The 26,736-nt window shown below is 49.2% G+C and overlaps 2 protein-coding genes across 4 annotated transcripts in view; one reads left to right on the forward strand and one right to left on the reverse strand.

Annotated features, from left to right (window-relative positions):
- TBXAS1 (thromboxane A synthase 1) overlaps positions 1-8,048 on the forward strand; it is a 160,682-nt gene extending 152,634 nt beyond the window's left edge. For all 3 annotated transcript variants that reach the window (XM_026512050.4, XM_044388694.3, XM_044388700.3), the window contains 3 exons: positions 3,845-3,982; positions 5,448-5,610; positions 7,809-8,048. In XM_026512050.4, the coding sequence (XP_026367835.2) occupies positions 3,845-3,982; positions 5,448-5,610; positions 7,809-7,883 (376 nt within the window). In that variant the 3' untranslated portion in view covers positions 7,884-8,048. The remainder of the gene's footprint in view (positions 1-3,844; positions 3,983-5,447; positions 5,611-7,808) is intronic.
- A 2,653-nt stretch (positions 8,049-10,701) lies between these two features.
- PARP12 (poly(ADP-ribose) polymerase family member 12) overlaps positions 10,702-26,736 on the reverse strand; it is a 36,916-nt gene continuing 20,881 nt past the window's right edge. Inside the window, exons 7-12 of the mRNA XM_026512070.4 lie at positions 24,302-24,443; positions 21,452-21,548; positions 15,971-16,046; positions 14,069-14,199; positions 13,077-13,228; positions 10,702-11,852 (exon numbers count right to left, since the gene is read on the reverse strand). Of these exons, the coding sequence (XP_026367855.1) occupies positions 11,527-11,852; positions 13,077-13,228; positions 14,069-14,199; positions 15,971-16,046; positions 21,452-21,548; positions 24,302-24,443 (924 nt within the window). The 3' untranslated portion in view covers positions 10,702-11,526. The remainder of the gene's footprint in view (positions 11,853-13,076; positions 13,229-14,068; positions 14,200-15,970; positions 16,047-21,451; positions 21,549-24,301; positions 24,444-26,736) is intronic.

The following is a 26,736-nucleotide window of genomic DNA, read 5'->3' on the forward strand; positions in this document are numbered from 1 at the left end:
GGACTCAAGTTCCTGGAGAGCAAAGTCTGAGTCTTGGGTTTCTTTGTACCCCCTGGGGCACAATGCCTTCCATAGAGTGACCACCGCAGTAAACGTCTGGCTCATTTTCCTCTAGGTTAGCTACCCTCTCAAAGTGTCACTGGTTTGTTCTTAACATGACCTTCCTCCCCAACCCAAGCCAATCCCCTTGGCCTCCCAGCCTTGAACGGCGTTGTTTAGTCCCCCCGCCTGTTCGTCCATTCATCCGTTCTTTCATTTGGCAACTATTTAAGGAGCTGAATACTGTGCCAAGCACTGGGAAATCGTCCGTGTACAGAACAGATAAAACCCCTGCCCTTGGAGTTGGCGTTCCAGAGGGAACCCTCCAAGGTCTGGGAGGCCTCTCCTCACTCTCCAGCAACGCACCCCTGCCCGGTCCTTCGAGCTCCAACCTGACACTCGCTGCCCCAGGCAGCTTGCCTCTCCTCCCCCAGCATTTTTGAGCGGACTGTACTTCCTATTAGATTCTTGGACTCTTCTTACCCCCTCTGCAACCTCTCGCCCATGGACATCCGCTCACACCAACCTGTAAGTGCCTCGAGAGCAGGAATCTGGTCTTCTGCTTCTTTCCAACTCCCCTGAACAAGGCATTCCATGGAGCACAGGGTCTTAACTTGGGTCCCCAGGCCCCTAGGGCAGGAAACAGTGGCCAGATTTCAGGTTCTAGAAACAGAAGGAACACAAAGCATTTAACTTATCTATCCTAAGTTCCACTCTGCATTTCTAAAAATTAGTATACCCCATCATCCATATGGAGGTATCTTTTGCCATTCTAAAAGAGAAAATGTGGATGCTTTGAAGGTATCTCAGAATTATATTCCAAACCAAAAACATCGCAGAGAGTGTGATTGTAGATATTGTCCAAAGTGTTCAGACCCGGAGCAAATACAGAGAATTCCAAAGATGTGAGTGGAACCACACGGTCCTCAAGCACCCAGGGTTTTGGTCCCCTGCTCTCGGAGCAGTCAGGAACCCCAGGACTTGCCTTGCTGCCCTCCTGACACCGGCATTAAGACCGATTCTGTGGGTCTTCCCTGATTTCCTTGGGAGCCACAGAGCAAACTGTCATCCGATCTTTGTTTTTTTCAATGATTTATATCCAGCTTCCTTCCAAGGGAACTGTGGGCAGCTGCTATACACATTAAAAAGAAGCTCAAAATAAGACATTCAGTGATAGAACAAAGGCCATCCAAGGGGAAGAAGTCTTTACGGGACCCCAGAGATGGCCGATAACTGGGGTCAGGTCCCCGTTCAGGTGCTGCGGCTCCTGCCCGAGAGGAAAACCAGCCAAGATGAACAGTTGCGTTCTCTAGCGGGGGAGGAAAGTCTATAAAGAGATCCAAGACAGGTCCTTTCCTGGACCTAAACCCAATCAAGAACGCGTCGCGTGAGACCGTGTAGCGAGGATGCTTTGGTGACAAAGTGAACAGGCTCTTCAACACCCAAATGCTCCAATTTCTCCAAGTGACGCTTCAGAAACTTCAGAAACAGCACCGCGTAGAAGGCGGCCAGCGAAGGCACGGCCCCGGGGAACCAGCAGCGAGAGATCTCTCTCGAAGGCGGGACAGAAACCAGGGAATTGGGATGAACTGGCTGACCCCCTCAAGTCACACAGCACGCCAGTGCTGCATAATCACAGAACAAATTTAGACGGAAAGTCAAGACAGTCTCCCGCCCCCGGCCTTCATCAGCTATGTGACCTCGGGTAAGCGCTGCGCTGCTCTGTGCTTCTGCTTCCCGGGTGTTCAGTGGGCACACAATGCCTGCTCGCCCACCCCACATGAGTGGTGAGAAACAGTGGGACAGAACTTCCAAGAAGCCGCACACCCTAAGTCGTGTGTCATGTAACGTATGAGGTGAAAGCTAGCAGGACAGCCCTTGCAGGCGAATGGCCAGAGTCCAGCCCACTCAGCTCCTGGCCAGCCGCGATCTCCTGGGCCTCATCCTCCTCCACACCTCCTCCATTGGAATTTTTTTTTTCTCTGTTGGAATTTTTAATCACATCAGCTCTGCTGACTTCTGTTATCAAACAACAGAAAGGAGAGAGCCAAGCCCTCATTATACACAGCCAGACGAGAGGCCAATTTGCTTCAGCCCAGGCGAAAGATTTGGGGTGAATACAGACAGAATGCAAATTTTATTAATTTTATTTTACTTTATTATTTTAATCTCAGAAAAGTGCGCTGGCTTTTCCTAGGCACTGACGCACCTTGACTGATAACCATTATCCACAAAAAACCCCCAGAATGGCCCCTGTGGAAGACATACCAACTCTTGTTGAAGTGTTATCCATGTGAATCTAGGATTCCATGCGATATAATTCAGCAGCTTTTTCTGGCCTTGGATATGGTCTGGCCTAGCCAGACAGGAGGCCCGACCGTGTGCAGAAGGGAAAGCCCTATTTTCTGGCTTCTAGGGTGCTTGGATCCAGGTCCAAGAAATTTCCAGTAAAGATGAAAAAGAAGAGGATGTCAAGGTATAGCCTCATTTGACCCCTTCAGAACCGAGGCTGCAGACATCAGAGCCCCCCACCCGCTTGCTCTGATTTGAGCACTGTGTTTCGCTACCAGCTCTAAGCACATATTAATTGCATTGGTAGCTTAGCATCCGAATGGGGGTCCCCCAGTCCTGGCCTCTCTTGTTACATTAAAGGCTCCTGACAGAGTGATGAAGGCTGCCAGGAGCCTCGGGTTGCTCTTAATTTCTTTTATAAGGGAGAACAGAATATAATGGTAATTAGCATAATGGTTTTATCTCCTCTAAGATATGTAGGAAAATCCAGTCCTACGATTTGAAATAAAAGCCGGCATAGATAATTTTTAATTTTTAAAATAATTATCTGTATTATGAAAATAATAGGCTTATACTTAAAAAAAAAATACAAAAACCAAAAAACCTAAACAATACAGAAGGATACGAAGAAAAAGTTGGCACATCTGGTCCCCTGCCATCCTCCACCCCCGTCCCATCCCTTAGAAGAAATCATGGTGGAAGTTCTGGTATTCTTCCAGAAATTTTATATTTGTGTGCAAACATCTATAGCCCGGCCCTTAAAAATACAGCATAAGGGGTGCCTGGGTGGCACAGCGGTTAAGCATCTGCCTTCGGCTCAGGGCGTGATCCCAGAGTCCTGGGATCGAGCCCCACATCAAGCTCCTCTGCTGGGCCTGCTTCTTCCTCTCCCACTCCCCCTGCTTGTGTTCCCTCTCTCGCTGGCTGTCTCTATCTCTGTTGAATAAATAAATAAATCTTTAAAAAAAAATACAGCATAAAAGGGATTGTGCGGTGGCATTTGGTAAACAATCTGACCAGAAGTTTTGCCCTCTAAAAGTCATCCATAGTGACGCAGACAATGAATGGAGATCAGATGTTAAAACCCAAATTTCCTTTAGGTAAAGTGAGGGGGTGGGCGAGAGCCATTTAAAGAGGCTTGCCCATGGACGGAAGATGAGGGCAGTGTGGCCAGGGCACTAACCCTGCGGGCCCTCCACAGGGAGATGCCCCTCAAATGTACCAGTGCTCCACCAATCAGGCCTAAGAGAAGCTCTTCAGGCTTGATGGATGAAAGCATATTCACTGAGGGCCAAAGGAATCTAAAGAGCTTGGAGGCTGCAGGGTTGTGGGCAGAAGGTTAGGGGAGAGGGGTAGAAACCATCCTGGTCACCCCTGCAAGGGGGCTGGGCCTCCTATCCCCCTACCCCCCATTCCACATTTCAGGCTCAGACCCCACTTGCCCCAGCGCACCACCGGCAAGCTCTCCTGGCTGCTGTGTGTCAAGGCAAGGGTGACCAACATGTCCCCACAGGTTCACGCGGGAGACGGCGCGGGACTGCGAGGTGCGGGGTCAGCGCATCCCCGCGGGCACTGTGGTGGAGGTGGCCGTGGGCGCCCTGCACCACGACCCTGAGTACTGGCCACAACCCGAGACCTTCAACCCGGAGAGGTGAGCTCAGTCCCTTCAAATGGGCCCCGGAGGGACTCCAGTGTCAGGCGCTTGGAGATGGCCAAGGGGAGACAAAGATTTAGTAAAGTCATCCCCAAACAGTCAAAAGTCATGGCAATTAAACACTTAAGAGACATAATTTCCAAAGGAAATAACTGTACCATTTTTAAAAGCCCCGAACAGAATCGAAAGATTTCACATTTCAGCAGCCCTGTGTGCCAGTAACAGGGCAATTTCTAACGGGTGTCCTCTGTTCAAGCCAAGAAACAGGATGCAGGATATCTCAGGTGTACACTATGACGTAACAAAACATCATTTCCTTTTTTAAAAATCGGAGCTTGTTCCAAAACAAGAGTAATCACCGAAATTTCTCCCCGAATTCATGAGATCCAGCTGTGCTAACAAGGTACACCTGGATCCCCACTCCTGTCCCCTACATGGCTTTGGTCCCTTGTCTAAATTTCCCCTTGGATCCCTAAGGGATCCCTCCAAGGGATTTGGTCCTTTGTCTACATTTCATTTCGAGGCTCCCAGGTTGAAAATGTCTGAGCAGGCATCCACACCCTCCTTGTCCAAATCGATCGATGTCCCTTCCTGGTGTGATCTGGCAATGGGGAGGGCTGGGCAGACAGCCACCATTTCCACCTTTAGGAATTTCAAGTTCCTGTGGAAAGAGGCCCCAAGCCTTCCACCCTGCCCTCGGGGAGCAGGGGAGCAGGACCTGGATAAGTAACATCCCAAGGAACACAGTGAATATCAGCGGAAGTGAGCTGGCTATTACAAAACCGTGGTGGACACCCAGCTCTACCGCCCCAGGGCACAGGTGGCAAATGCTATGTGACAGCAGGTGGGAGGATTCCTGCAGCGGTTCAAATACAAAAAGCCCCCAGTGGTTCCAGTTTCACCGCTAGAACCAGGGAGGCAAGTGTGGGCAGGGGACATGGCCGCCCCGTGTGGCTTCCACGGATAAACCGGCAGGACGTGGCGTCCAGGGAGGGCTGGTGCCCAGGGAGTCTGCTTCGGAAGCGGGTGACAGCAGGTGTCCTCCTCTGGCTGAGGTGGAATTTGGAGCCACAGGCCCAGGTGAGGGCTGTGGTTTCTCAAGACTTTTATCCTGGTGGATCCTAGGGAACCTTCAGATTCATTAACAGCACCATCAATTCTTAAGGAGAGAGCGGGAGGGCCAAGGGGGCCTTCCAGGTGATCCTTCTCATCAGCAGTGCCTCTAGGGTTTTGCGGACCGAGGGGAAGACAGGATGGAAGCTCGGGGATCAGCCGCTACCAGCCCCAGGGCCCGAGGGAAAACACGGGAAAACAAGGTTCTGTTGGCGTGGTGGGGTTCAGGCCCACGTGCTAGGAACGTGGCCCCAGATGAAGGGCTCTCTGGGCCACAGCGGGCGGCTGACGAGGCCCCGGGAAGGCAGGCGGGTGTCCCGGGCCCACCCTGACCGCTCGGCCCCCGCAGGTTCAAGGCCGAGGCGCGGCGACGACAACGTCCCTTCACCTACCTGCCGTTCGGGGCGGGCCCCCGGAGCTGCCTCGGGGTGCGGCTGGGGCTGCTGGAGGTCAAGCTGACGCTGCTGCACGTCCTGCGTCGGTTCCGGTTCGAGGCCTGCGCCGAGACGCAGGTGAGTGCGCTGCTCCGGGCGCGGGGGGAGGGGAGGGTCCTCAGTGGTAGGGGGTTGATAATAGTCACCCCTTCTCCCTGTTCCTGGTGTGTGAGGATTAAATGGGTCCACACAAGTGCTCAGGTGCGCGCCTGGCACAGAACTCGAGTCTGCATTCCTATTACGAGGGACCTTCTCTGTTCTGTGAGGCTGAGCCCGCGAGGCTGCAGCTCCTCCCTCTTCAGCGAAGAGAACCCAGGATCCCCCAGAGTAGGTTGTATGATTCCCATTCTTCAGGTGAGGAGCAAAATCAAGCTCGGAGAGGTTAAGTCACTTGCCTGAGGCTCGCACTTGACTGCAGGCTCTGTGCGGGCAGGAACCGAGCCGGTCTTTCTCACAGCTGGTCTCCAGCACCAGGCACTGCGCATGTGCTCACAGGTTCCCTGAATCAATGTTAATGAGCAAATGAACGACTAGCCCGGCAGTGAAGAAACCGGCTTCAACCAGATCTGGCGCCCTGTCCCACAGGCTCCCTCCTTCCTCTACCTCTAGCTGCCTCTGCCGTGTCTGCTGTTCCCTACACAGCCTGAACCTCGTGCCCCTCAATGCCTGTTCAGAATCCCTCTGCGGGGCTGGACAGGAGCGCGAATGGGGACAGATACTAAGTTCGCCGGGATGAATGGACAACTTCTGGAGTCAGAGAGTGGCATGGCCTCTGACAAACAGGGAGAGTGGGTTCAAGGCTGGAGAGAGGGAGGGAAAAATTGGGAACATAGAGCCAAACCAACAGAGAGAAGAGCAGGCCCCCCAAATGACTTAGGTGTTCCGTGTGTTCAAGACTTCTTTTGGGGTTTGTCTCATTTACCCTTGATCTTGACAAACAGTACAGCAGCCATTGACCCAAAACACTGCTTATGCCTGGCATTCCCCAGCTCAAGTACCAGCCATGAGTCCCCAAGACTGCTGGATCTACGGAGAGCTCGTCTGAGCCCACTTTGTGTCCCTGCCCCAACTTGCCACTCTGAGAGGGTTCTACCCACTCCTCCCCAGCTGGAATGCCATCCCGCCCCCCAGTTCCCTGCCCCCAGCCTAATCCCATCTTCCAAATCCTTTGGTGTTCTCTCACATCCCAAAGTGGCCCCTTGAGAAGTCCAGCTCACAAGGCTTCTCCCATTCCTAGCCCCACCTCCTATGTCCACTCCTCCAGGATCCCCTCCTTGACTTTGCTAGCTCCAACTGATCTCCTTTATGGAAGTCCAATGGTGTTTCCTGTTTGTCTAGACCAGTGGTAATACAGTAGCTGCTAGCCACATGCAGCTATGTAAATTTTAATAACCAAATTAAAAACTGCCCCTCAGTTGCACTAAGCATATTTCTAATGCTCAGTTGCCACGCGTGCTACTGGCTACCATACGAGATAGCGCAAGTTTAGTTCATCTTATTTCTTGGTCATGTACCTTGTCTCCCATCTGAACTATAACCCCCAAAGACATCTGAAAAGCCCCACCAAGGCCCCAACACTAAGGCCTGGTGATTCTTCTTTCCCTTAAAGCATTCCTTCACATTAGCCATTGAACCATCATTTCACACAGGGCTCAAGGGGACACCCTGCTTCTTGAGTAATTCTTTGGCTTTTCTTCCAAGTCCCCAGTCCACCATCAATCTGCCTTGTCAGTAGGACATGAGGAAAGCTTTCTGAATGGCAGTGAGGCTAGACCACAGCACACATGAGAAGGGGACAGTATGAAGCCACTCTCCCAAAGCCCCTTGGAAAGGGAGGGGGCTGCTCAGTTACCGCCAGGGCACAGGGGAGTAAGATGGGGGGGGGGGGGGGTTGAGGCTTGGCTCTTCACTTTCCAGTCATGTGACCTTGGACGAGTCACTTGGCATCTTTGAACCTCAGTTTCTTCATTTGCAGAGTGAGCCGCTACTACCTCTTATGCAGGCTTCTTGGGAGGATAAATGTGGGACTAAGTACCTTAGGCAGCTGCGGTATTTTATTAACATGGGAAAGAGGGTCAGGCTCTAGTGTGCTGCTGGGGCCCCAGTGCCCAGTGTCGCCGCAGCTTTGCTGGCTTCTCAAGGCTGTGCTAGGGAGGCTGCTTTGCTCACTCAGCCCTGCTGTCCCTCATTTCCACAACCCCACTTCAGGCCCAGTTCCAAAGAAGTTTCCCTGTAGATGCAGTTTGCTGTAACCAGTCTCTTCCTCTCTCTTTTAGGTACCATTGCCGCTAGAATCCAAATCCGCCCTAGGTCCAAAGAGTGGCATCTACATCAAGATTGTCTCCCGCTGACAGTTAGTGTCATGAGGACACTCCCAGATTCAAAGAAAACCTTCCTGTGGAAATTCAGATTTGGGGGAAACATCACTGAAGCAATTGAAAGGGTGCCTGACATGCAAATATATAAGAGGTCTTTCCATAACTTTTCCTAAATGCTTAATAAATGTTTGTTGCACTTAGTTGTGACTCTGCTGATGATGTATGAACCACTGAGCCACCTCTCTCAATCAGGGTTTGCTGATAAATAAGCAAAAATGTAATCTTGTCAAAATGTCTGAGAACTCAGGGTTTTGAGGGAAGTCCTGGCCTCAGGATGGAAGGATTCTATAGGGCAGAAGGCACGGGGACACTCAGGTGAGCTGCCCTGACAGCACCAGCTCACGGGCCTCTTCAGCTTCTGGTGCACTCGGGGCATTTGACTTAAAACATGACATTTATCGGAAGCTCAGCTTCAACAGTGGCTCAAAAGCTTTCTTATGCTTTGATTTTCCTAGGTAGGATAATACTACCTTTATAAGGTTTTAATGCACAGAACAGTGAGAGAGACTGAAATGTACTAGGCATCGGACCTTCTCTTAATTTTGATCAAAGAGTCAAAACAGAGAAGTGAATTTATTAAAACTATCGTGTTGCTGAGAAGTTGAAATTCAACAAAGAGCTCTTCAATTTGAATTCCACATCTGCCACCAGCCACGTGTGGTGGTGGCTGCTGCTCTTCCCACGTCCCTGCGCCTCTGTGTCCTCATCTGTAAAGCAGGGCAGCTGGCCTAGATCAAAGGCCCCTCCTCTATGCACCATCTGAGCAGCGTGAAGGGGCTGAATGTCCTATAGATAGCATTCCCAGCAGGAGTCTGTAAGCATGGCTACCCGGACGCTGACCCACCTTTAGGCTGTTTCAGGAGAGCTGGCACGAGAGGTTTCCATGTACCGGTGGCTGTGGGTGCTACCTCTCCCACTCCAGCCCAGAAGACCCCATGCTTCCCCCGCAGTCCTTCCCTGGACAGCCCTCTTCTCACTTTCAGGCTTCCCCAGAGACAGGCAGGCAGCCTCATCCCCCAGCGCTGTCCCAGCCCTAGGAGCTGCCAGGCCAGCCCATCACACAGCTCTCTCTGCACCCTTGCTGCCACCACTGCTCCTCTCTGGGCCCCAGCCCCTTCTAGATGTCTGGCCTTGGGGCTCTGACTCACTGGAGAAAGTCACACGTTCCCATTCCTGGTGACCCATCTGCCCTTCCTGACTGTCCTACCCATCTCCCAGCCTCTGACCCTCTACAGCCATTACAGAGCCTCATCCTGCAGCAGGGCCCCTCACCTTCTCTGTCCAGCTGCTTACATCTACAGACACAGCAGTGAGGCTTCCTAATGTTCTAGAATTGCTGGACTCGACCCTTCCACTGTTTCAACCCACAATCCCTAGTTCTCCTGAAACCCCACCATCATGTGCAACACCAGCTACCACGGGGCAGGAGATGGCACAGACCGGGCCCTCCACAGGACCCGTTAGCTGGATCCCAGCCAGGTCCTCATGACTAGTCAGTCACGCACACTTGCCCTGGGTCCCACCACCTCTTTGCACCAAATTACCGTCATTTTGACTTCTTCCCATCACAGTGCCCAGCCCCTCCCCCACCCCACAACCTGGTCACACGGACCCCATCCCTCTCTCAAATTTTAGGTCTAAGTAGGTGTTCTTCCTGGCTTACTTTCTGAAAGGTGAGCAAATCCAGGGTCCCTGCAGTCTTCGTAGCTCAACTGCCTTTTCTGGAGCACGTGATCACCTCCCACACCAGGTTTCTGCAGCCATTCATCCCAGCCACACGCCCCAGTGGACCATCCCTGCTGCCCACCACCAGCTCCCAGCAGCCAGGTAGTTAATGAGCACAGGATCATTTACATTTAAGACTTAGCAGGCAAGCACCTGATTTAATGGGTCTCCCTGACACCCCTCTGCCTCCCCCCCCCCCCGACACTGTAGTAGGACCATGACTCAATCAAAAAGTAATGAATAAAATTTCAGCGTCAGTCAGGGTAGGGGGAAATATTTTGGGGGCTCTGAAAATCATACCATTTACAACCAGGTGACTAGCCCTGCAGATGGGTAAGGTAGTACTGCTGTTGCTACATTTTTCTGGTCATAGAATTCAGTCCTTCTCTGCCTTCATTAGCCGGCCTGTGTAAGGTTCCAGGGCATTCCCTACCCCTGTTCCAAAGATGGAAAAACTCAACAGCCTTGGATCTGAGAACTTGAGGACGGAGACATCCTGTAGAGTGGACACACTGTATCAGGAAGGTAGGGGGATGGGCAAGAACAGTGTAGGGGAGGAGGAGCCCATTACTGAGGACTGAACCCGGAGACCAAAAGGGACAGCCACCTCATGACATGGAGCTGCCCTGCCCGCCCCTCCACCCCCCCAGAGCAGAGCCAGCCAGCGCCCAGCAGAGACTCCCATCGACTACTGGGTGGGCAAGACACACTCAGAACGCACCCACCCCTCCATGTCCACAACACCCTGCTCAGTAGTCAACCTGGGTTTTGTGGAACTTGAAATTTATAGCAGTTGGGAGAAAGAAAAAAATACAAATATATATAACTTTGGCAAATTGAATGGAGACATATGTAGGACCATGTGGCCCTATAGTTAGGGCCCCTCTTAGGGTTGTGGAAAAAGCCCCAGCAAGTGAGAGGCCCTGAACCTACAGGTTCATCAGCGTCAGGGTAAGTCCACACACAGCCCCCAAGGCCAGGAATGGGGCCTCTGTTATATCCCAACACCCAGAAAGTGCCTGTACCCAGCAGGTGCTCGATAAATAGACGCTGAAGAATGAGCTTTGGTTGCCGCCCACTTCAGATAAATATTCTTTTATTTCCATACTCCATTGCGACATTTGCAGCACAGGTATTCTAATCTCACAGGAACAGAAAACCCACATTCGGAGGGTGTCCAGTGTGCTCAGATGTGGGAATGGGCCTTCGTGGGCGGAGCCCGGGGATCCTTGGGGACAGCCACTCATCCCTGTCACCTTCCACTGAGTGATGCGGACCCCGCCAGGACAAAGGGAAACTGACAGGGCCCCAGTGATGCCACACAGTAGTGACTTGCTCTAACACCATGGTAGATGGGCCAAGTCCAAGGCCAGAAGCCCAGGAGAAGAGGAGGTGCCCAATTAGAGCCAGAGAAACAGACAGGGACTGCCTCCCATACTGACGGCTACTGTGTCGTTTTGACAAAAAATTATACAAGATGCCACTGAGACCCTGAAAAACCAAAGGACTCACTGCAGAGAGAGAAATGTAAATTTAAAATCAATCCATAAAATAGTATCTAGAAACTGTGACTGGTGCCAATCAGCCGCAAAGTCAACAAAGAGTGTAAATAATAAAACTTCCAACAGACTAGTAAAAGGCAGAACAGGGCCACCCATAATCACTTCTGGTTAGTCTACTAATGATCCCAAAAGTGGCTTAAAACCGAAAACCATTATCAGTTAGAGATTAAGACTGTAACTTCATCAGGAAGTCGTTATATGAACAGTTCATTAAAAGTTTTTGTTAAAACAAAACAAAAAAAAACAAAAATCAAAAAATAAAAAACTCTTTCCATATAGCTACTCCAAGGAAGACACGCCTGAAAGGCATTGAAAGCACCGTCGCAGGCTCACTGCCGGCCGCCAAAGAAAGATGCCAAGGAGAAGAGCGTGGAGGCCCCTGCTGTGGGCTTGGTGGAGCTGGTATACTGGATGACATATTCTGGGTAGACCTGGTGCTTCTCGAAGACCACGAAGATGGAGGGGTCGGACATGCTGTTCACGCAGCTGTCGTAGAAGACACTGCCAAGGCCCTCCTTGGCCGGAGGGCGGACGAAGGAGGCGTTGCCTCGGATGAACTCCCCCACCAGCACCCGGGCCAGGAACATCGTGTGGGACTTGGTGTCAGATTTGCAGTAGTGGTGGGAATACGCGGCGTCTCGGGCAAAGTAGCTCCCTGCAAGGACACACATGAGCTCAGCTGGGTGCCGGGAGTGGGGGGCAGCCCGCAGCCTGGAAGGGGAGGCTCGGGTGTCCTGTCAATCCGGCGATGCCCCTGCCTCCCTGTCCTCCCTCTTCTCCCATTTCTCCAGCCTCTTCCCTCATGAAGGGCATCAGAGGTGTCACCAAACTCTGAGACAGAAAACTCAAGTTCTGACTCAGTCCCTCAAATCCTAAAGGTCCCCTGGGCACATCACTACCTAGCCCCCAAACCTCAGCTTCCTTCGTAAATGGGGCTGTCATGCCAGCCTCATAGGGTTGGTGCAGGAAGGGAGCAAGATCCCAAACACAGAGCACTGTAGCCACCAGGAGCCCAGCATAGAGAATTCGGAAGCTCGCCAAATGGGACCTGTACCGGAGGCTGCCACACACACATTCGGAAATACGACCCACCGCTGGCTTCCATCCAGCCTGCCCCCACAGCTGTTGCCACACCTGATTAAGGCTGATTGATGGACAAGTGATGGAGTTGGAAGAGGGGCTGCTGACTACAGCATCACATCGTATGACAGGTTTCAACTTAGCAACCACGTCATGGTTACAGCAAAGAATGTCCTTGTTCTTGGGAGGCATTCAAGGGGGAAAGCGCATGACACATGCCACCTACTTGCAAATGGGTCTGAAGAAATAAAGCCAATGCGGCAAAAGGTTAAAGCTGATGAATCGAGGTAAAATTTATGCAGGAGTTTTTAAATTATTCTTGAGACTTCCTTGTGAGCTTGAAATTATTTCCAAATAAAGCTTAAAAATAACACAGGACAACAGCTAACCCCCATTCCAGCTGGAATAACATGTACACAAGCTGAAGTGTTCAGATCCCCATTCTAATGATCATGCAGACACAGTCCGAGGCTGGACTCGGGGTTGGAAAGGCACCTGTTCTCCTCCCCCCAGCTCATGCTCACCATCTCCAGGCCTCCACTCTTCAGGGACACAAAGCCCAGCTTGAGCAGGGCTGCTCCTGCTGGAACCTTGGGTGAGGCTCCTGGCTGCACACAGAGGAGAATAAGGGTGCCACCAGCTGGGCACCACCCCCCCAGAGGGCCAGGGGTCCATAACGCACTGAGTGTGACCCAGCTCATCAACCTCTACCAGTTTCCCCCACGCCCTCTATCAATTTGCTTTAAAAGGGCTTCCCAGGTCCTGGGCCGAAAGCCAGCGGGGCCACCTTTGCCCTTACCCTTGCCGTAGGAAGTACCATGAAGACCACAGACCCGCCAGTCAAAGTTCTGCTGGCAGATGGCATCAACGAAATTTGCACTGGTGCCATGGAACAGCTGCCTCTCATCGACCACCTTCCCTCCGTTTCTCTTCTGCATCTGCCCCTTTTGCCTAGAATCATGGGACAGGAGGCAGAGGGTGCTTGTTGCCAAATATAGGCCACTTGACCCAAGAAAACACATTTTATTAGAAGCATCATGAGTCCAGGCCCGTAAGACCAGGGGGAACAGTGGAACCCGGGTGAAAGGCACTTTGCCTCCACAGCTCAAGTCCTCTTCAGCTTCTTGAACTCCCAAAGCAGACCAGACCCAATTCTTCCTCATCACCTTGCTAACCCCTGGAGCTTAGAGCTAGGGAAGCTGGAAGCTAGGAGGACGCTGGTCAGTGGGGGGCCATCCCTTCCCCCTAAGTTACCCTGATTTCATCACTGGTCCCAGAGTACAGATGACACTGCTCTAACTCCCTCCTCTGGGGACAGGTCGGCAGGACCCCAGGCCCACCTTGGTGACCTGCTGCAGATCTCCTCCCTACAAGGACAAGTCGCTGAGTACCCAAGAATATGCTCGTCCTCAGACACAAAAGTGAGGCTGGGCTCCCCGGCTGTCAGGACAACAGCTCTACACTCCTCTGGGCGTGACTGGCTTACACGGACCAGTCCCGCTGCTCTTCAGGCAAAGAGGCAGAAGGCACCAGCGCAAGTGCTGGCTCTGTCACTAGTAGGGCAGCTTGAGTCCCTCGGCTCTGAGAGACATGCCAATACTAAGCTATAAAGATGGAGAGATGAGGAGGAAAGCAGGGACACAGCTCCTGGTGCCACCAGCACCAGGCAAGCAGTGGCTGCCATCTCAGATTGTCCCTGAAACCCAGGACACATTTGGCAAGCAGCTAGCCTCCCGCGTATGTACTGGAGGGGACAGTCAGAAGCCCAGCAAGAGCGGGCCCCTCACGTACCACTGGTAGACTTCCCAGAGGGCCAGATTCTGGACTCGCTCAATCTTCTGAACAAAGTAGAAAGGCAGAGTGCGGTTAAAGAGGTTCCAGACCTTTTGATACTCGTCTGATGTAGAACTGAGGGTAATCTTCTGCAGGGAGCAAATATTTTTTCTCTGTTATCCTCAAAGTGTAAAATATAGATCAGTCCCTTCCCAAGGCTGCTCATAAAATGCTAGAACTCCAAGCGAGCCCAGACAGTGATCACCACTCTCCCTTCACCCAGAGGTGTAGTCCCTCCAGCCGTGGGGTGTATGCAGTTTGTGGTCACTTCCCTTTTGTTCACTCTGAAACCCTCCTAAAGGACAGGCACATGATGCTCCCATAAGCACCACTCCGGGTATCCCCAGGACGTCCTCGCTCCTGCTCTGTACCCACACAGGGCAGACTACACAGTCTACAGGACTAGAGTTGGTGTCGATAAATGTGGCGCGCACACTTTTGGTGGAGGGGGGGCCAACCCGGTTAAGGCAGGTTCAGGCTCACGGGCAGCAGTGCGCAGGAGCACTCCACACTGCAAAGGGAGAGGTCAGGCTGGCAGCCCGGCGCACATCAACTCAGGAGCGCGAGGAGACTTGCAGGGATGGTGCCTGGCAGCAGCGTCCTCCCAGCCCAGCCCACCTCTCCCTTACCGTGCTCTGGGAAATAGCACCCCTCAGGGGCCAGGAGGGGCCCTGACCAAGGGCCGCTGACATTCGCACAGTGACAATCCACAAATTCCTGCACTTGCAGCCTGCACCTAACCAGCTGCCCTGTTCCCTGCTCCATGAGGCTTGGCCTGGTGACAGCCCGTTAGGGGATCCCTAGGAAATCCCGCTGTACCATGGCTTTCCCCTACCCTGAGTGCAGTCTGAATGCCCACGGGTCTCCTGCAACTGAAGCTGTGACTCTGGTTTCCTTGCTCCCATCCCATGGGAGGACACCAAACTCCTCTCCCTCAAGTAGGGAACCAGCCTGCCCCTCCAGACCAGACTGTCAAGGGCTCCCATACCTGTCATGACCTCCAGCTCAGCCCCCAAACCAAGTGTTCCACATCACGGCCCTGACCTCCCTCCTGCTCCCCAGTGTCTATGCACGCCCTCCATCCTGACCTGGGCTCCTTCCCTATGCAGTTTCCATCGACCTGTATGTTCTTCTCCTACTTCTGCCTGTACAATGATGACCCAGTGAAGCCTTCCTTGTTCCCCCTTAATATGGTCACCTCGTCCTGTGACGCTGAGTACTGCTGTTCAAACTCACCCAGCCCTTCGCACGTGTGTCTGGGCTGCTGGGGTGTGTGTACAACTCGATGAGAGGAGTCCTCTCAGGGCAGACAGACACAGAGCCCGTTTGCACAGTGCTTGGCAGGACACCAGGATCAGAGGGCAGTCTGAGGGCCCCACATACATGAGGCAGTAGTGGACAATGGCCTGAATACTCTACAGAACTCAGTGTGGCTCCTGTCAGCTGGCAGGTCTAAAATGAGCCATTTGATCTGGTGTTCCTGTCTTCTAGTATCTGGCACCTTCCAATAGCAACTCCCTTCTACATGTCTCTCATCATATGCAAATCCTCCCCTGGTTTTGTTTTCTTTTCTTGCTTAGTAAAACTAATACTAATTGGCTAAGCAGCTGTTAAGCTCCTATTTCTGCCCTTTCCAGAAATTTCCAGATCATCATCCCTCATTCACAATACATCCTCTCCCCTTGGGGCCACAACCATCTTCCTGGTGGTCATCCTACCCTAAAATCCCCAACACCTGAAAATGAAACCCCACACAGCTCCCCCAGCCTGGCCTCACAGCTTCCTCAGCAGTGGCATTTGCTCACTCACTATGTCTAAGAACACCCTCCTCCATGGTCCAAGGCAGCGCGAGTCCCATACCTTAAAGCCAGGGTCTGGCAGGGCCGAGGGGTCCCAATGGTCTGGGATGCTCTTTGGGCCTTGAAACTTGACACCGCTACAAAATGTAAACAAAAATACTGAGGTACTTTGTTCTTAGACTCAAGCAGATCCACCGTCGGCGGCCTCCGCTAGCTGGTACCACCGGTCTGGGGTCTCTGCACACCATTTTGTAAAAGCAGGTAGAAGGTGAGGAAGCACCTAAACTCACTATCCACCATGTAGGAGCACATCTCTCTTTGCCCACACGGCCAAACCCCAAACGATCAGGCACAAGGGACCCATCTCTCACCCGTATCTCAACTCTTACATGGAAGGCACAGAGTATCTGATAAAAGAAGCACAAACTTTCATCCCCAATTTAAAAATTCAAAGAGCTCTTTTTTCAAGCGGCCTCAATGAGGTGTGATTGGCATACAAAAACATTTTTTAAAAAACAGAAAATTTACGTCACAACTCATTTGGCAGGAGCGCCTGGGGGCTCAGTCAGTTGAGCATCCAACTTGATTTCGGCTCAGGTCATGATCTCAGGGTCATGAGATTGAGCCCCGTGTCAGGCTCCACGCTCAGCAGGGAATCTGCCTGGGATTCTCTCTCTCCCTCTCCCCCTCCCCCAAGTGCTCTTGCTCACGTTCTCTCTCAAATAAATAAATAAATAAATCTTTAAAAAATACTCATCTGACAGTAGAAATTTGACTGGAACTGCTAAGAGGCTATTTGTGGTCTGTATATATCCTACTTAAAAGGACTATGCTTATTTCATACTGCTGAAATATTAGCAAGTTTAATTACAGATTTTAGATAATACGAGCACCATATAATCTTTCCAAAAAATAAAAATAAAGAAAGACTGAGTTCTAAAAGACACATGACCCAACAGGTCTACGAACAGGGACTGTGTCACTACAATTCCAAATCCTTTTGACTCCATTTCAGAAAGCTCTGTTCTTCCTACAATAGATCTACCTTCTGTTTCCACTGGCATGAGACATGTACCTTCATCCCAAGCCTCAAAGAACTCCCTCAAATAACTCTCCTGGGAAAAGAGCACAGTTTAAAAATAACTAACCAAGGTCCCACAAGCAAGAATCAGCCAGAAACAGACCATGGAGACTGAAGATGCTGAAATTATGAGGCAAGATTATAAGATTATAACACAACAATTATTCTTTCTGTGTTTAAAGAGATAAAAGACAAACTTTTAAAATATATGCAAGGAACTGAACTATAAAAAGATGTGGAGGGTCTGAAAAAGAACCAGAAAGAACTTCTAGCAGTGAAAGAGACACTCCTAGATAGCTGAAGTTCCAAGGATAGGCTTGCGAGCAGGGGAGACCACCTGAGGAGAGAAGGAGTGAGCTGAACGAGATGGGAAGGGCTGTTGTTCAGAACGGGGCACCAGCAATGAGGAGATGGGAGATGTGGGAGAAAAGCTGGGACATGGAGAAGAGAGAGAGAGAAAAGGCCTGGATCTGGTCAGAACTAACCAAAGCTCTGAAAAGAGAGGAAAGGAAAAGCTTAAGCCTATTTTAAGGAGAACAAAGGAGACTCACCGACACAAAGGTCTAAGAAGCCCCAAGAATCTCCAACAGGATAAATAAAAGCACATGCCCAGCCACACCAGGGTGGGAGTGCATAACAGCAAGACCAACACAATCTGAAAAGCAGCCAGAGGAAGACAAGGGTGAGTCTGGAAAAGGAGCTCCAGTTAGACTGACAGCTGATTTTGCAAAAGCAGCAATGGAAACCAGGGGACAGTGGAATGACCTCTTCAAGGTTCCAGGAGAAAATAACCACACCCCAAAATGCTATAGCCAGTGAAAATATCTTTCAAGATTGGGGGCAAAATAAAGATGTACTCAGGCAAACAAAAACACGGTTTTCCAACAGACCTTCATCTAAGAAAATCTGAAAGGACAAAGCAGTAAAATGTGAGTGAATCTAATGAAACATTCATTGTATAAAGTAACAGTACCTCATGAAGTTAAAAAAACAAGAGGAAATTAATGGAATAAGGTATTATGAAAGCTCTTACACTAGTTGACAGGAGGACAAAGATACTGACCAACTCATACCTAAGAACACGTTATAATTTCTAGTATATATACTTCAGTGTATAACTTCCAAACTAGAAGGGGAAAAAATGAAATGACCAAAAATATCCATAAGGCGGCAAGAAAAGAAAAAATAGGACTCAATCGCATGAATAAAACATTTTTATGGAGGATATAAGGACAGGAAGAAACTAAACCAGAAAGCTGATGTGTAAATGCCATTTCAAACTTCACATCAAACTCTGGTATTCTAACTTTGGAATGTGGAGATCAAATTCCGTGACCCAAAGTGACCCACTCTAGGAGTCCCAGTTGGCCACAGAGGCCCGAGCAGACTTGCTTGCTAGAGTTACAACAGCTGGCTGCTGTCACTTGGGTTCGCAGGAAGAGCCACAAACTTCACTGCATCGACACTGTGTGACTCTCAGGTTATGCAATGGGGAGATCCTAAATCAGTCATATCTTAGTCTGAATTTGAACAAAATGATCACTTTTATTTCTGATGTGTGGGGTCTGCGGCCCCCTGAAGACTGTTACAATGGTAACAAAAGACATCCAGTCTCAGAAAGGAGACAGATTTTTCCAAACTGTTATCTAAGGTAGGCTCTGAGTAGGGAAAAAATTAAAAATAACTTCCAGAAGTAGAAGCAGCCACAATTAACTAAACTCTAAATCCAGAAACAATACACAGGAGAGATGGATACATTTCACTAAAAAATAAACCCTTCTGCGTGGGTAAAACACTCTATAAACAAAGCTGGCAACTGCAAAATCAAGAGAAAAGGTTTGTGATTTGTATAAGAAACTGAGTGCTGATCTCCCCAGAAGAGAAAAGGCTCTTAACATATAAAAAAAATACCAAAAGGCTGACAGACAATTGAACAAAAAGACAAACTGTCCATAGAAAAAGAAAGGCAAATGGCCATTACATTCAGGAAAAAAACATTAAACTTCACTCATAAGAGAAAGCAAATCAAAATACCCGATAACACCCTTTGTCACCCATGAGAATAGCAAAAGTCCAAGAGCTTGATGACTCACTTGTTTGCAAGTCCAAGGCAAACAGGTACCTCAAGCATCTTGAGGAGAAATGCATAGTGGTTCAACCCCATTAAGAAGAATTTGCATTTACCTTCTAGAACTTTAACCTCCCTGAATATGAAACAGCACGTACACCAGATCATCCACTGTGGCGTTACCCTTGTGACAACAGAAGATCTAGAACAATGCAAAACATCCCTCCAAAGGGGACAGATTAAATAAACTAGGATATGTACAGGTGATGGAGAGCCATGCAGACAGATTTCAGAAGACTTCAGTGTCCTGAAAGGGAGTAATTATTTTTAAGTGGAAAAGAAAAGGTACAGAAGAGTACATACAGAATGCCACCTTTAGTGCAAGAAAAGGGAAATCAGAAAATACTTTTATGTATGTGCATTTGCTCATTTTTGCAAAAAGAAAGATCATAAAGATAAATCAGAAATACATGCAAACAGCTACTTATCATGGAAACACTGGAGACAACAGGAAGGAAGATAACAGACTGCTGAGTATACCCTTTCCTCCGACTGATAATACCTTTTCCCTCTAGTTTGTATCGAACTCTTTAAATGACCATGCGCCACAAATACAACCACTAAAGTCCGTCTGTGAGACCCCAGAAGAACCAGCAGAGAAACTACTGGTTCTCTGTGAAACAGAAACAAGCCCGATTTCTCTGGCTAAAGGAAGGTGTTGCTGGCTGAGGAGAGCAGTGGCTCAAGTCCCAGCTTAGGATGTGACACACCCAACTGTAGGTGCTGTGGTACCTGCTGCCATCCAGGCCACTCTCCCCCCCACTCCCAGTATGTGGCCATGTGGATTGGAGAGAAAGGACCCTTCTCCCAGCTCCAATCCCGGGACATCTGCACCAGCCTAAAACTACTGGTTCAGAGGGGGTCCGAGCAGAGCCAAGCTCATAAATATGCCCTATCGGCTGCAGGAGGGTCCTGAGGCTAAATGCTTACGAGGCCAGGGGCTCCCCTAGTGGCTTCTGGTGGTCACAAGGGAAACCGGCCCCAAGGATGAAGCTGGCCTTTTAGTGCCTGTAGCATCCGTTTTGGGGTTTTTGGTATCCCATGATATTCAAGTACTGAAATACATGGGTTTTTTATTGGTATATAATTCCACTATTTTTCTATTACTTCAACAGTTCCAAACACTCAGGTCTATGATTCAACTATTCAACTGAAACTACAAACTGATAAGCCGGCTTCGAGCCTAGACTGGCTTGCAGATCACCACAAGCAGCCTCGTAATTGTGTATCACAATCTTCTACCCACAAAGATGATGCTCTGGCTCCAAGCCTTTCCCGGCTCGTGGCACGTGGATGCCAGCGAACTGCTACAGGTGACTCGGCATCGGAACTCACATTCCTACGTGATGCAGCTGGAGAGCAAAGAGCAACATGTGCTGTTAGAAGCCAAGACCACAGCTCACTACCGATAACAAAATCTGACTCTAAAACAGACAGAAAAACCCAAAGAGCTACTGAAAAGATCCCTTCCAAATTATAAAACAAAAGATACAATCACTTGAAGATGGAAACAGAAAATATGAAGAGTGAGATTATTACTGTTTCCTAACCATTCTCTAAGTTAGTCTAAAGTCAGAAGTTTTTTGGTTTCTGGAAAAATCTGCACAAGCATAACTTTATGAATCAGTACCACCACTTGCAAAATTACATTTAAAATATCTCATTATACGGGCGCGCCTGGCTGGCTCAGTCAGTTATGCATCCCACTCTTGATTTCAGCTCAGGTCATGATCTCAGGGTCGTAGGATCGAGCCCCACATCGGGCTCCATGCTGGGCGTGGAGTCTACTTGAGATTCCCTCTGCCCCTACCTCCTCCCACACACACACAATCTAATAAATAAATCTTTTTTTAAAAAATCTGATTATATGATTTTTTTCCCAGTGTCTTAGGGTTTTTTTTCCCCTTTATTTCATGTTGCATTTGGTTTGGCACTTTAATGCTTTATTAATTAAAAATTAATTAGTCTATACCACAATTAGAACAATACTCTGACATCTATCTCTCTATAAACCTGCATTATATTTACCATCTTACAATCTATGCTAATACCTCTCTCTCTGAAATGTGCTAAGTGTACCCTGATTTTCCAGTTTCATGAATTCTCAGACTTTTTCTGGAACAATGGTATTAACATTAGCACTACCGTATTAAGTGAAGAAAGTACAAAGGTACTGGGTAGAGGACGGGGCTGGGCACTTGGAGACAGAGCGCTGGCACATTCAGTGACACAAGCCAACAAACCCTCTTACTGCGTTAGCCGCTCTGCGGAGGCTTTCTGTACGTGCAGCGAAGCACTCCTCCCCCCCCTTCCCCCGTACACACGCCACCTACCAGGCTTGCTTCACCTTCACCTCCTGCGGGGACACGTATCTGGGTCTCCGGGAAACCTTTCTGACTGTGCCATAGACCAGGTTTTTCTGAACAAATACTGGGAAAAAAAAAAAAAAGAAACACCAAATGCATATACACACACAGGAAGGCAATGTTTTATAAACACAAACTAAATGGGTTGGAAAACTAATCCAAATGTGTAAAGCCTACAATCAGTCTGTTAAAAAAAATAAGGCAATTTTCACATTTCAAATATTCATAAAGAAAATAGGTATCCTTAGGAGACTGGGTTTAATGAACACATGAATGATGAGTAATTGACGTATCAATTATACATGAGCACTTTTAAATTGTTCCTTCCAATCTTGTTTAAACTATTATTTTGCTTGGCAGTTTTTCCCAACTTGGATATAAAAAGAGCTTCAGCCCAGCCTGAGACCAAATTACCACATCTTGAGACAGGGCGATTTAGAGTTAATATAATAATTTTACTCTTATGACTTTTTTTTTTTTTACTAAACCGCCTCCACACCAGTATTTCTCACCCTTTTTAAACCTGTTCCATCTTTAATAAACAAAATTCTTGCCCCATGCCCACCCCCAAGATTCTCAGGTTCATCCTGAAGGTTGAGGAGGCACTGACCCCCGAGGTGGAAAATCACAAATACCTATGAGCGCGATTAGGGATCCCTAGCCACCAGGAAAAAACCCTGTCACGTCTTACTTTCTGCACTTAGAGTATAAAACCAGTTTTTTTAATTTAAAAAACATTTTAATATTAATTTGTAGGTGCCTGTAACTTACGTTACTGCATTTGCACACATACACTGTGTGATCACCGAGGTGTGTGTCCCTCATGCTGTAGCCCAGATGGTCACCAAGACTGTAATTCCCAGGGGTCCCCCACATTCTAATCAGGAGCCCATACACCAGACACTGCTACCACAAGCCCTACTGTTGCCCACCACTCAACTCCCATCAATAATTAGCACACTTACATGGGGGTTTTTTGGCCTGTTGACTGACATCATGATAAATCTCAAATGGGCTTTCACTGGTGAAACTACTCAAGACACGCAGACTGGCTAAATATGTGAGACCCCACTCCCTACCCTTCCGCAGACAGGAAGATTACCCTTACCAGGGAGACACTATGCTAAGTCCCTAAACAAGCCTGACCTTGGGGATTCTGTCCATCTGATGTCAGCTAACAGATGTTGGGGTTCTGCCTCTGGAATCTTGGCATTGGCAGTGACCTTGAGAAATGCTCGTGACAAGAGTCCCTAAAATGACAGTGCCGAGTCTTCCTCAATCCTACAGAACCAATCATTTGACCTGTTGTGTTTCTTAACTGTACTTGTTTCCTAATAATATTTAGTTCATAAATGTGTCCGGCAGATTTGGCTCTGAGACTTGCTTTCATTACACCTCGCAGTGAGACTGGAACCTAACTCACCTCAAACTATTTCTGTAGCTGCTGGGATCCACCACCAACAAAAAGAATTGTGCCTACCCACGTGAGCCTGGGTCAGTGTGGGGTGCACACACTTTTTCTTGCAGCTTGCAGAAAACTGCATGCATGTGCTCTTTCCCACCCTTATCCTGAGTCTCTGTTACGTTCCCTGGGGGGTGCAGTGTAGGTTGAGAATGATAAAGGCTGCATCTGACATTTCTGGTTTCATATTTTGCAGATACTTGAAAGGAGTATTTCAAACAGTTGCCAGCGGCAGTCAGATGGGCACTAGCTGTACAGACTTGATCCTCGTGTAGCTCGCTGTCCCCTTCGTGCGTTTATCTATGAGACTGTGGACTGCAAATCACCTGACCTCCGCTGGTGTTCTCCAGCAGATGCTGCAGGCGGGTGAGCAGTTCTCCCTGCAGAGCAGAGGGCACAGGGAGGGGGCAGCGATTCTACCTTCAGCAAGATGATCAGCACTACAAAACCACAGCAGGCAGGTCAAGTGGTTTTAGGGTAATTCACCGCATGCACTTTGCTGCCCTCCACACAGACAGAAGGTCCACAAAAATAGAGAAAACAGCAAATCATATTTAAAGGAAGGCCCAGTGAATTCCCTCAAAAGGTCCTGAACATTCAGAAGGATTCAGAGTTTAAAAGGTAAGGCAACACTGAGTTAAACAGAGCTGAACTGATAAATCCATGAGGAAATGTCTTAAAAGAAGCCACAGAAAACACTAAAACTTAAAAAAAAAAAAAAAATCCTCCAAAATCAGTTACTAGATGAACTGGCCAAAGGGTATTGGGCCTGTTTCTGTCTGTCTGCAAAGGCAACCAGGACAAGTCACTTAAAGCTCAGTGTCAGGACACCATGGGCACAGGATAATCTGCTTCCAGCAACTTTTAATGAAACTGTGTATCTAGCACACTTCAATCTGCAGCCCACCTAAGCCGCAGGTGCCGACTGAGAGGACGACGTGGAGCCGCCACCCTGGGGAGGAAGACACAGAGAAGAATGGCTAGGACACCAGTCAGGGACTGAGGTTAACCCTGGGACTAGAGGGACGCGTCCACGGCCTACAGGACCACCACCACCACACACACGCAGACCCTGCCTGTTCCTCCACACTTCGGGCTCCCATCCCCTCCTCGGGCTCCCCTCCCTTCACACCCCCTCCCCAGGCAGCTGCTCCTCCATCCCACTGGGCTGGCATCATCTGTTACAGCTCTATCTCCCTTTCCAGGTGGACAGCACTTCAGAAGCAGGGACCACCCTCTCCTTTTCTATCCTGGCCCTCAGTGTGTACACAGACCTTCTCCAGGGCAAAGGTGGAAAACGTAGAGACAACAGACGGCCAAGCCCTGCTGGGTGAGGACAGTGGGTCAGGAAGTACCTTTGAAGTCTAACTCATATTTGTGCTTTCCAGCCTGGAACTTCAGGATGGCTGCCTGGGCGTCCGAGCCTGGTGCACAGTACGCCAGGTAGGCCTTCTCCAAGTCGCTGCTGTTGACGGTGGTCATGGGGTGCTCCATGCCCTACAAGGGAAAGCCAGATACTTCGTGAAGGCTAGAACATACGATGATGAAGAAAGCTGCTGGGTGCGATCCACACCATACTGCAGACATGCCCGAGGTGGATATCTGTGTCATGGGGGAAGCAGGGGTGTGGAGAGAGAGGAGCCAGGGAGCAGGGATGTGGCAGGAGAGGGAGGCACGGAATAGAAACCAGCATGAATGCCTCCTAAAAGCTGCCCAGGAAAATAGTAAATGCAGGTCCTACTAACCAGGATAAGCGGATGGCAGGGACAGAAGACAGCGCATTCAAATTACTCGTAATGGATGACACAATCATTCGGATGAAGATGAACGCCAACACTGAATTCTCCAATCTGCCTGGAGGGATGGCCTGAGCACGGCTGCCTCTTCTCTACCCATTCTCGTACCCACCACCCTTCAGAGCTCAGTCCTCCTCTGTGTCCTTTTCCTGAGCCCGTGGAGAGCTCTTCTATTTTTGAGTTTTCCATTTTGATCCCACACCTTCCCTTCAATTACCTATAGGACATCTAAGATTGGGGGATGGACTGAGTTTTAATTCTGGCTCCTCGGTAACTGTGACACGTTATTTCAACCTCTCTGAACCTCAATGATCTCAACAGAACAGCAACAGAAACAGTAACAAACTTAAATCATACCCCTACCATGATACAAGAGTGCCATCCCATCCTCAAAGGACTGGGAGAATCATTACAATAAGGCATGCAGAGCACTTAGCACAGTGCCTGAAACAAAATGCAAAGGTGCCACAGAAATATCAGGCGGGTGCTGGATATACCAGTCTGAAGTTCGAACAGGAATCTAGTCTGGAGACAGAGGTGTAGAGATCACTTAAGGTGGCCACTAACATCACAAGAATGGGGGCATGGGCTGGACCCTGAGACACCCCAACATTCATGAAGGGGAGCAGAAAGAAGCAACCCATGAAGGAGCAAGACAGCCAGGAGAGTGAGGAGGGAGTGGGCAAAGGCTGGAAATGCCACAAGATTTGGCACCTGGCCCTTGAGCCTTTGCCAGTGTCTACAGCACCGCGAGGGCTGTGCCTGGTAGGGTCCCACCTCCTGCCGGCACTCCATGCAAAGTGACCAGATGAACAAGAAATAGGAACAGAAGTCAGATCCTGGCAAGTGAAGGAATAAACGGGGGTCTTTCAAGTAGAGATGGATGGGTTGTTCAGGTACAAAAAGGTGAGGGAAATTGTAGAGGTTTTAGATTAAGGCAAAGAAGATCACAGGAAAGGGGGGAAAAATGCAAAAGGTCAGTTGATATGAGAAGCCTGTTGAGAATGATCCAAAGAGGATACAGGTCAGGTCAGGCATCCTGGAGCCCAACACCACAGGGAAGTCAAGGTTAACGCAGGAAAATTCAGTGGGCCAATAACAGTAATACCTTTATACCCAAGATTAGGTTATGAATTGAATTGTGCCATGCCTGTTGCCAAAAAAGGTAAGTTGAAGTCTTAACCCTAATACCTCAAAAGTTGACCTTATTTAGAAATAAGGTCACTGCAGATGTAATTAGTTAAGATGAGATCATACTGGAGTAGGATGGGCTCCTAATCCACATAACCCATGTCCTTATAAGAGAAGGGCCACGTGCAAACAGGCACAGGGAGAAGGCCATGTGATGATGAGGCAGAGACTGGACTGAAGCACCCACAAGCCAGGGCAGCCACGAGGAGCCAGGAAGAGCCAAGTATGTTTCCTAACAGGTTTCAAAGGGAACATGGCCCTGCTGACACCTCGGTTTTGATTTCCAGCATCCAGCTGTGAGACAATAAATCACTGTTATTCCAAGCCACCCAGTTTGTGGTAGCCTCAGAAAATTAATATACGGTGGAGGCAATTTGGACCTGAAATTGGGCTGTACATCCTGAGCTCAGGCAGAAAAGAACCTAGTTTCCCTGAATCAGAAAACAATGATCCTAAACTGGCAATTAGCAGAAAACTAAGAAAGAAATCCAAATATGGGGTGACTCCAGAAGTGTGTGGGGAAAAGAAGAGCTAGAATGGACAGGCCACCCTATGAGAGGATCCAGCTGATGGTACCAAATGAGACCACACAACCAAAAGCCACCGAGTCCACACACGTGCATTGTACAATGCATCAGTGACACCTAAATACAGGTCATCCCCAGAGATTCTCACTGTTCTAAATGAGGTTATACACAGACTATACTGCAAGAAAGTAGCAGCATAGAAAAGAGAAAGGAAAAGCCCTAAGTGTGGGTTGTTTGGAGGAAAAAGGCCCCCACTTCTAACGTCGTGACAACCAG

This window comes from Ursus arctos, unplaced genomic scaffold (assembly GCF_023065955.2).
Source record: "Ursus arctos isolate Adak ecotype North America unplaced genomic scaffold, UrsArc2.0 scaffold_3, whole genome shotgun sequence".
NCBI classification, from domain to species: domain Eukaryota; kingdom Metazoa; phylum Chordata; class Mammalia; order Carnivora; family Ursidae; genus Ursus; species Ursus arctos.